This window comes from Coregonus clupeaformis, chromosome 11, assembly GCF_020615455.1.
Source record: "Coregonus clupeaformis isolate EN_2021a chromosome 11, ASM2061545v1, whole genome shotgun sequence".
Classification (NCBI taxonomy): Eukaryota; Metazoa; Chordata; class Actinopteri; order Salmoniformes; family Salmonidae; genus Coregonus; species Coregonus clupeaformis.
In genome coordinates this window covers 20678330-20689770 of record NC_059202.1, presented here as the reverse complement: position 1 = coordinate 20689770, position 11441 = coordinate 20678330, and the positions used below count along the sequence as shown (strand labels likewise).

Sequence of the window (11441 nt, the reverse complement as noted above, 5' to 3'; positions counted from 1 at the left end):
ATTCTCTCAATCCTCTTCTGGATCATCCAAATGCCCTCTAGCAAACTTCAGACGGGCCTGCACATGTACTGGCTTAAGCAGGGGGACACGTCTGGCACTGCAGGATTTGAGTCCCTGGCGGCGTAGTGTGTTACTGATGGTAGGCTTTGTTACTTTGGTCCCAGCTCTCTGCAGGTCATTCACTAGGTCCCCCCATGTGGTTCTGGGATTTTTGCTCACCATTCTTGTCATCATTTTGACCCCACGGGGTGAGATCTTGCGTGGAGCCCCAGATCGAGAGAGATTATCAGTGGTCTTGTATGTCTTCAATTTCCTAATAATTGCTCCCACAGTTGATTTCTTCAAACCAAGCTGCTTACCTATTGCAGATTCAGTCTTCCCAGCCTGGTGCAGGTCTACAATTTTGTTTCTGGTGTCCTTTGACAGCTCTTTGGTCTTGGCCATAGTGGAGTTTGGAGTGTGACTGTTTGAGGTTGTGGACAGGTGTCTTTTATACTGATAACAAGTTCAAACAGGTTCCATTAATACAGGTAACGAGTGGAGGACAGAGGAGCCTCTTAAAGAAGAAGTTACAGGTCTGTGAGAGCCAGAAATCTTGCTTGTTTGTAGGTGACCAAATACTTATTTTCCACCATAATTTGCAAATAAATTCATTACAAATCCTACAATGTGATTTTCTGGATTTTTTTTTCTCAATTTGTCTGTCATAGTTGACGTGTACCTATGATGAAAATTACAGGCCTCTCTCATCTTTTTAAGTGGGAGAACTTGCACAATTGGTGGCTGACTAAATACTTTTTTTCCCCACTGTAGCTTATACAGTATAATGATGATTTGATAAGATTTGGTATAGAACAAATTAACTTCTCCATCTCAGAAACCTCTAAAGTTCATCCATCTCTGAACAAAGGATCAACATTACCGGTCATAATACTTTCTTTTCAGGCAATATTCATAAAAGAAAAGAACATGAATAGCCACCATCTCAATGTCACATTGAACAATGGCAACAGGGTAAGAGACATTGTCTGCATTAGAAATTAAATCTGGTCAAACTACTCCAAACAAATGTTCCAGATACTACTGATAGACCTGCTAGCTCACAGGACTGGCCTGGGGGAAGGAGCACACTCGGAGGGTCAACTGAGGGACAAAAACTCACACTGGAACGATCAATGTCAACAGGTTACCATGTCACCCCCTCACTGGGACAGATTTACTTAGTATTTACTCTAAGTGCGCTTGTTATTTGTCAGAGGAAGTGAATCATGAAATGTAAAACAAAAGCTCAAATGAAGAGGTAAAATATGACAGATCGTTTCACGTTTGTTTTTTTGTGTTTTATTCTTTTTGCAAACTCCCTGGTAATTAGTATAGTTTCTGGCAACAATGCAACCATATAAAGATATTTTGACTGGAAATCTGAAACTGATATACACCCTTTTGATATCCCACAGGCTTGCCTACAGAATGGACAACTGAAGAGAGATATGTCGCACATGAGGGAAACAACTCTGTCTCTACACCTTCTGAAGTTTCTGTCTTCCCAAACCTAGACACTGGTCCACGAACTAACTTTGCCAATCAAAAGGATCCAGGGTCAAACAGAAAAATCACAGGTAGTGCTAACTTTTCATATCTGCTGTTTACTTTGAATAATGAATGAGTTTGTGACATTAGAGTTTGTGTTATTCTGTCTCCACACTTTGGCAAAAAAAAGCTGAATTCATACTGTGTCCATTTTCTAATACACTTTTGAAATGCATTTTTCCCCCCAGTCCGTTTAGGTGTGCATGTGGCTCTCTTTGGTCCAAGAGAATTCCTTGTCCCTGAGTTACTTCTTGCCCTATACAAAGAGGTCAGTACTGTTTACACAAATGACTAAACTTTATGCGATCATACTGATACTGTAAAGATACAAATTACGTTAATAACAATAATGGTAAATGTAAAAATACCAAAAAACTTCCCAATGATGATAATCTGAATGTCAACAGTATAAATCTCAACCGAAGTTAAACTGCCCCCTGTCAACCATTAATCAGCAAGTCTAAAGTTCAATGACTGAGCAGTTTCTGTTAGCTTTGATCAGTCACTCAGGTTTATCATTCATTTACTGTGAAAGGGTCAGATATTGTTGTGGTGTTTCTATATTGTATGGCTTGGCAATTAAAAGAGCCATATACGCTCTTGTAAAGAAAGCCATATCAAGAAATTACTACACTAATGTTATCAGAGATTGTGGCTAATTAATGGTTTAGGTTTCAGTTAGGGTTCTTCACACTGAAAAGGCACACATTTGATTAAGAAACACAATGTAGCAAGCAAGCAAAAACACTAATACGCGAGTGCAGTAACAACAAAGCAACAGCAGGACACACTATGGATTAACTAGGGATTCATGATACTGTAATAACATAGGCATAGTCAACTGTGTCTGTCTACTCAAGTTATGTTCATAAAGTAACTTCATGATCTCTCTTTTCTTTTTGAGAAGCCCATTCTCTACAGTCTTGGAGAGGAGAAAGGGGTGCTTTCCCTGCGAATAACTGGAATAAGAAAGAGTGACCTCTGACCCCTGAGATTGCATCACATTGGACTCTTCTGAACCTCTCCACCTGAAGATGCAGACCTCCTTCAATTCTTTATTCTCTGTTTTCTTCTTGTTTATTTATATTCTATATCTGTAGTGCTGTCAAGATTACTCTCAAATCGGTTTATTTGCCTGTTGTATCAGATGTATTAAAAATGAACTTCATTATGATGAAAAATCTTACCGTATAAGTGTTGGCTCACAGCACGAGATAGACAACCCTGCCCATAAGACTAGCTAACCAATAGCAATAGGCTTAGAGTCTTTAATCCCACCCTTTCTTCCTGTGCTTCTTTCCTTCAGTGCTTTGGAAGTTTATTATGTACACATTTCATGTGTGTCTGTAAATAGAGCTCTCACGGACGATAGTCCATGTACATAAAACGTATCTTTTGACGTTTTTCTGAACTCTTTGGAGCGTGCCCTGAGCGGTGTGCGCTGTCTTTTAGCTAAATACTAAAGAGCAAAGAGGGCGATTTACTATGGCTTGTCCGATCTATCCAAAGGACACACCGCAGCCACCCGAGGACATCGAATTTCAGCAAGTACTGCGTCAAATTGGAGGTAAAGAGAGTATATACTTGATAAGTGATGCGGTCAAATCGGACGAGGAGGACGAAGACAGTGGGATATTAAAGGAGTTCATTCAGGACATGTTTCATAGCGGGCGCACTGAAAACCTTGGTACGAGCCATGCCAACAACAACACTAATGGTCAGGTTTATTCCTCTCCAAATAGTCAAGGCGATACTACAAAAGAAAATAATGGTACATGCGAAACAGTAATCGACTGCAAGACTTTGCCTCAAGCCCAGGGGAACAAAATACCTCTGTCAACGAGGCCAAAGGATTTAGTATTGAGTGCCAAGTCTGTGGGGGAGGATAAAGGACCACTAAGGCTCAATGGGAACGTTCAAAAGACCAAAACCTTAAGCATGAACAGTTGTAGACGAAAGCGAATAATAGACTATCCTATTATAATATTCATATTCAGACACGAGTTTTTCAGTGGCAGTGCAAACGCAATTTGCCTGAAAGAAATTCTGAAGGACGTTAGGGCACGTACGAAACGTGCCAATGTCCTCCCAGCACTAGTCGGGTTAATACGCTCACTAGGTGAGAGCAAGGAGTCGCGTGAATCTGTGGGAATTCTGGAGGGCCTGCTTCGTTCAGTGTTTCGGAAACATCCCCCAGAAGCCATCTGGGCAGGGCATTTCATTCCCAAAACGGAGGATAGGATGCTCGCCATCAAGAAATATGCCAGCAAAGCCATCTATTCGTCTCAATCGTCAGGTGAAATACACATTTTCAAATGTTTGTGGTTTGTAAACCATGGTCAGTTATAGGCCTTATGAATTGTTTGTACTTTTATCATTTTTATGAATGTATGCACACATGACTGTAAGTCGCTTTGGATAAAAGCGTCTGCTAAATGGCATATTATCATAACTAATGTTTAGCCATAGGCCTATAGCCTATGTAGGTCAGTTCATGACACCCATAAGACTGGGGGGACATTTTTCATGCATTCAATATTCTCACAGGCTAGTGGACTTCAGAACAAAGTAAGCATTCAGTAAGCAAACTGCCCCATAGATTTGCTGCCAAATGTTCATGCTCATTATTGCCTTTGCAGATAATTCTGGGGAAAGAGGGAACATGTTTTTCAGGCCCTTCCAATGTTTGCCTTGGCCTAGAAGAAGACAACGCGGCCAGGCCAACAACACTTCAGCAAACAGGCAAAGAGGTAAATGTTGCCCTCTTCCAATTCCACTCTCCATGTACGTCCTTGACAGTAAATGGGGGTACATAACAGTTCAATGTTGTTGTTTTTCAGGTGACACAGGAAGTGCAGAGGAAGGGATTCCTCTGAAGACTGGTGTTCTGTCCGCTGGACCCCAGGCAGATTCAGACTGTGGTGTAACCAGAAAGGACAGTCACGATGACACTCATGGGTCATGAGATCCCATGTTCAACTGTGGACAATGCTCTCAGTCAATCCCACAAAAAGTTGGTCTCAAGGAACATTGGCGTCTGTACGTTTGCTGTTAAGTCACATGACTGACACATTGGCCTTGCAATGGGTTGATGATCAGTCACAGAATAGTTGATACATTAGCCTGTGATTTAGAACAATTTGAATTTAGAGAGATAACTCAAGTTACGCAACTTAATACATTTAGTGGACATGCGTATCTTGTGAGGTTACTCTGTTACATAGCCATCCATGTATGTTGTCACTTTATATAATTGTAAATGTAATATCTGCTTTTGTTGAGATAACATAGTTACAAAGAGCTCATCTTGAAATGTAAAACAACAATGAAAAAATGTGACCAACAAACACTATGACCATTTACATCATGCTGTTCGGTAAGTATATTGATGTTGTTTTCTTTTGCTTCAGTTTATACTTGACTTCAGTTAACATTAAGCAACTAGTTAGATTGAAAATATTGTTCTTTAACCCATATAGATTTAATAGGCACAATGAAAAAGTGTTAGAAACAATGAGAAACTCAGAAATGTGAAACATTTAGGTGCCTTAGAATTTCAGACTACACTAAATAAAAATGCTTGGTTAAAAACAACCCAGCGCTGGGTAAATAATGGATATGTTTTTGACCTAGCCAGTTGGGACACTTAGTTGGGTTATTGAGCTATGATCCACCGAGTCAGATCAGAAGACTGGTGTGGCTTAGTTGGGGCGTGGCTTTCAGATGGTTCTTTTTGGCCACCTGTGAGAGTAAATGTAATTCCGGTTAATCTGTTCTGTTGTATTGTCAACACATGATAAGGTTGAGTACTGACACTTTTGTAGCTTAATGAGGTTTACACAAGTTGAGTTCCTCAAGTGCCAATGTTGGGATAGTTACCAGTTTGTTATGATATTTAAATAATAATGTTATTAATTGTATATACAAATATGTAATATGCAAAAATATCTAAGGCAAATTTACATTTGCATTGTACAAACATCATGATGAACAGGAATGACGTTTAACGCTCATGGGTGTCCCAAAATACCTATCTGAAAGTCACGCCCCCAATATGCCACGCTTCCCGAAAATAACCTATGGATTACATAAAAAAAGACCCATCTGATAGGTCAACCAAGCATAAAGGTTAATTAAAAACCCAACATATGGTTAAATTAATCGAAAGGCGTGGCCTATTGGAGGCATGGCTTTCGGATAGTTATTTTTGGCCATTTGTGAGAGTAAATGTCATTCATGTTCATCATGTTAAGTTTGTACACTGCAAATTTCAATTTTCCTTAATATTTTTACACATTACATATTTTTATATAAAATGTATAACATTATTATTTAAATAATATAACAAAGTGGTAAATATCCCAACATTGGGATATGCATAGGCACTTAAGGAACTCATACTCTTGGTGTAAGCCATATTAAAGCTACAAAAGTGTCAGTGCTCAACCTTAACATGTGTTGACAATCCAACAGAACAGATTAACCGGAATGACATTTACTCTCACAGGTGACCAAAAATAACTATCTGAAAGCTATGCCTCCAGTCTTCTGATCTGACCCGGTGGATCATAGCTCAATAACCCAGCATCAACAACCCAATTTAAAGAAAACAATGGGTTGTTTTTAACCCATCATTTTTTTAGAGTGTAATGACAATAGCAATTGCACTAATCCAACGGGTTATGGGTTTACTTTAACTTTATGATTTTAAACTAAAAGATTGTATAATTGCACTGTATATAGTTTGTATATGTATTGCTACATTATCTTTCTTGTATGCTTCATTCACTGTTTTCATGCAGTTCATTAATAGTTTTGAAGCCGCTGCTTTGTGATGGAACCAATGGAGTAAAACTACCGTAGTTAATTAATTACAATAAACATTTATCAAATAACACATTTTATTTTCAAAGAGCAACCATGTACTGCATCTTTCTTTAAGTTATGTGGAATGACTGATAAAAAGGGGTTGATATCAAAAAGTTGTATTTTACTTTAGTGTAACAAATGCTTGCTATCTCGACCTACAAGTGATATTTTGCTTTTTTTTCTCGAAAACAAGACCTTATTGCTTCAGGGGCCTTTTATTGCAGGTTCACTAGGGTCATCCACTATAGTAGTTGGCTCCCGACATGTTCCTCTGCCCAGGTGTTGCTGATGCCTACCAGATCTTACAACGCCTCGATAAGTATTTTACATACAGTGCATTCGGGAAAGTATTCAAACCCCTTCCCTTTTTCCACATTTTGTTACGTTGCAGCCTTATTCTAAAATGGATTAAATAATGTAAAGGTAACTCGGGTAACTTGTGTTTCCATTGATCATCCTTGAGATGTTTCTACAACTTGATCGGAGTCCCACCTGTGGTAAATTCAATTGATTGGACATGATTTGGAAAGACACACACCTGTCTATATAAGGTCCCACAGTTGACAGTGCATGTCAGAGCAAAAACCAAGCCATGAGGTCGAAGGAATTGTCCGTAGAGCTCCGAGACAGGATTGTGTCGAGGAACAGATCTAGGGAAGGATACCAAAAAATGTCTGCAGCATTGAAGGTCCCCAAGAACACAGTGGCCTCCATCATTCTTAAATTGAATAAGTTTGGAACCACCAATAATGCAATCATTTTACTAATATTTGCCATATTCTAATAATTATTGTGCCAAGGTCTGTGCAATGTGAAACTTGCACAACTGTAGATCTGAAATAATTGGATGGTGAAACTTGCATCCTGCCAACCAGAAAAGCAAGGCGAAGCAATTCATGCATTCTTGAAAGTCAGGACAATCCTTGTACTGCCAAGTGACATAATTTTTTATTTAAATTTTTAGTCATTTAGCAGACGCTCTTATCCAGAGCGACTTACAGTTAGTGAGTGCATAATTTTTTTTCCATACTGGCCCCCCGTGGGAATCGGACCCACAACCCTGGCGTTGCAAGCGCCATGCTCTACCAACTGAGCTACAGGAGTGAAAAAAGCAGTAGGCATTTAGAATTAAATGTGGAGTGGAGTTTATAGTTACGTGATGATATCACGTCCCCCGAATACCTTCAAAAGTATTCGGCAATCATCATTAATCGTAAAAACACAGTTTCCATCATCATTTGTCGCAATAAAGTTAGACAAAAGAAAAATCCACCCCTCTCGAACTGATAAAAATGTTGTCTCCTATATCTGACTTTTCCATTACCCATGTCGCAAAGATTTTTTTTGCGACATTGATTTTGTCGAAACCTGTCTAACATGAACATCATACTTGAAAACTTTAAAGAGGCTATAAAGAAGGGAGAACTACCTGCAGAAGGGAGAACTACCTGCCTCTCTGAAACAAGGCGTTATTACTCTTATACCTGAACCACAAAAGGATCTCTTAATTATTGATAATTGGCGTCCAATCACACTCCTAAATAACAACGATGCATTTGAAGTTATGGTAATTTTTTTGCTGATGCTGTTAGAACTCTGCATAATGGCAGAAATGTATCAACCTCTGTCATGGAACATCCTCAAGGTTTAACATTTACAAAGGAATACGACAAGGTTGTCCAATCTCACCTTTTTAACATTTTTGTTAGTTTCTCAAACCTTATGCTCATTAGTTTATCAATGTCAATTTGAAGGCATTACATTCCAGGCCAGAGAGATCAAGATATCCCAACTGGCGGACGACACCTCACTTTTTTTTTTTTATAAATGTGTTACAAGCTAGATTAGTATTGGATATTGTGAAGCAGTTCTCCAAAATCTCAGGTATTAAATCTTTCCAAATGTGAGACGTTTGTTCTGAAAGGAGCTGTCAATCCAGCAGATTGTAACATCTCTGAAAAAGATACTGTAACGTACCTCAGTGTAAAGATCACCAAAAATCCTAAGGCTGTGAATGATCTTAATTTGAATCCTGCAACTGAATCTATCAAAAATACATTTTCCTCATGGTTAGGGAGGGATTTAAGTCTTCAAGGGAGGGTGCTTTTATCCAAAGCTGAGGGGCTATCTCGTGCATCCTATCTTTTTTAATCTATTGACATTCCCAAATCCACTTGCTGTACCTTAGATAGGCTATTGTACAACTTCATATGGAAAAACAAGCCACATAAGATAAAAATAGATGTTATCACCAACAGGGTTTGTGATGGCGGTCTAAATGTCTTAGACTTCACTCTCTTTAATCAGATATCAAAAGTCAATTGGGTTAGAAGGTACTTTAAAAATCCTCATAGTTTATGGAATATTATACTTCATTTTGTTTTTCAGAAGCTCGGAGGGCTTGATATTTTACTACAATGTCCCTATATTGTGGGTAAATGTCCTGTGAAATTGGCGGCTTTTCACAAGCAGGCTTTAATGGGCTGGGCTTTGCTGTATAAACACAACTTTTCACTTCATAAATGTTTTATATGGAATAATGGGTCGATATTACAGAGAAACAAGATGTTATTTTACTGTAACTGGTTCTCGAAAAACATTGTCCTTGTCAGCCAATTACAGTGGCTTGCGAAAGTATTCACGCCCCTTGGCATTTTTCCTATTTTGTTGCCTTACAACCTAGAATTAAAATTGATTTTTTGGGGGGGTTTGAACAGTGAGAGACAGAATAACAACAACAAAATCCAGAAAAACGCATGTCAAAAATGTTATAAATAGATTTGCATTTTAATGAGGGAAATAAGTATTTGACCCCTCTGCAAAACATGACTTAGTACTTGGTGGCAAAACCCTTGTTGGCAATCACAGAGGTCAGACGTTTCTTGTAGTTGGCCACCAGGTTTGTACACATCTCAGGAGGGATTTTGTCCCACTCCTCTTTGCAGATCTTCTCCAAGTCATTAAGGTTTCGAGGCTGACGTTTGGCAACTCGAACCTTCAGCTCCCTCCACAGATTTTCTATGGGATTAATGTGCCTCTTCTTGAGCCACACCTTTGTTGCCTTGGCCGTGTGTTTTGGGTCATTGTCATGCTGGAATACCCATCCATGACCCATTTTCAATGCCCTGGCTGAGGGAAGGAGGTTCTCACCCAAGATTTGACGGTACATGGCCCTGTCCATCGTCCCTTTGATGCGGTGAAGTTGTCCTGTCCCCTTAGCAGAAAAACACCCCCAAAGCATAATAATAACCTCCATGTTTGACGGTGGGGATGGTGTTCTTGGGGTCATAGGCAGCATTCCTCCTCCTCCAAACACGGCGAGTTGAGTTGATGCCAAAGAGCTCGATTTTGGTCTCATCTGACCACAACACTTTCACCCAGTTCTCCTCTGAATCATTCAGATGTTCATTGGCAAACTTCAGACGGGCCTGTATATGTGCTTTCTTGAGCAGGGGGACCTTGCGGGCGCTGCAGGATTTCAGTCCTTCACGGCGTAGTGTGTTACCAATTGTTTTCTTGGTGACTATGGTCCCAGCTGCCTTGAGATCATTGACAAGACCCTCCCGTGTAGTTCTGGGCTGATTCCTCACCGTTCTCATGATCATTGCAACTCCACGAGGTGAGATCTTGCATGGAGCCCCAGGCCGAGGGAGATTGACAGTTCTTTTGTGTTTCTTCCATTTGCGAATAATCACACCAACTGTTGTCACCTTCTCACCAAGCTGCTTGGTGATGGTCTTGTAGCCCATTCCAGCCTTGTGTAGGTCTACAATCTTGTCCCTGACATCCTTGGAGAGCTCTTTGGTCTTGGCCATGGTGGAGAGTTTGGAATCTGATTGATTGATTGCTTCTGTGGACAGGTGTCTTTTATACAGGTAACAAACTGAGATTAGGAGCACTCCCTTTAAGAGTGTGCTCCTAATCTCAGCTCGTTACCTGTACAAAAGACACCTGGGAGCCAGAAATCTTTCTGATTGAGAGGGGGTCAAATACTTATTTCCCTCATTAAAATGCAAATCAATTTATAACATTTTTGACATGCGTTTTTCTAGAATTTTTTGTTGTTATTCTGTCTCTCACTGTTCAAATAAACCTACCATTAAAATTATAGACTGATCATGTCTTTGTCAGTGGGCAAACGTACAAAATCAACAGGGGATCAAATACTTTTTCCCTCACTGTAAGACAAAAAAACAGAAAACTTGAGCGTGCATAACTATTCACTTTGTAGAGCCACATCTTGCAGCAATTACAGCTGCAAGTCTCTTGGGGTATGTCTCTATAAACTTGGCACATCTAGCCACTGGAATTATTTCCCCTTAAACCACTCAAGTGTTGCTTTAGCAGTATGCTTAGCAGTATGCATTGTCTTGCTGGAAGGTGAACCTCCGTCCCGGTCTCAAATCTCTGGAAGACTGAAACAGGTTTCCCTCAAGAATTTCCCTGTATTAAGCGCCATCCATCATTCCTTCAATTCTGACCAGTTTCCCAGTCCCTGCCGATGAAAAACATCCTCACAGCATGATGCTGCCACCACCATGCTTCACTGTGGGGATGGTGTTCTCGGGATGATGAAAGGTGTTGGATTTGCGCCAGACATAGCGTTTTCCTTGTTGGCTAAAAAGCTCAATTTTAGTCTAATCTGACCAGAGTACCTTCTTCCATATGTTTGGGGAGTCTCCCACATGCCTTTTGGCGAACACCAAATGTGTTTGCTTATTTTTTTCTTTAAGCAATGGCTTTTTTCTGGCCGCTCTTCCGGAAAGCCCAGCTCTGTGGAGTGTACGGCTTAAAGTGGTCCTATGGACATATACTCTAATCTTTGCAGCTCCTTCAGTGTTATCTTTGGTGTCTTTGTTGCCTCTCTGATTAATGCCCTCCTTGCCTGGTCTGTGAGTTTTGGTGGACGGCCCTCTCTTGGCAGGTTTGTTATGGTGCCATATTCTTTCCATTTTTTAATAATGGATTTAATGGTGCTCTGT

At 40.0% G+C, this 11441-nt stretch overlaps 1 protein-coding gene across 1 annotated transcript; it reads left to right on the top strand.

The window, feature by feature from the left end:
* The first annotated feature begins 2867 nt into the window (after positions 1-2867).
* Positions 2868-5031, top strand: LOC121576515. Its single transcript, XM_041889715.2, has 3 exons — positions 2868-3886; positions 4230-4340; positions 4431-5031. The coding sequence occupies exons 1-3, from the start codon at positions 3076-3078 to the stop codon at positions 4553-4555; spliced, it is 1047 nt and encodes a 348-aa protein (XP_041745649.1). The 5' UTR covers positions 2868-3075; the 3' UTR covers positions 4556-5031.
* The last annotated feature ends 6410 nt before the right edge of the window (positions 5032-11441 follow it).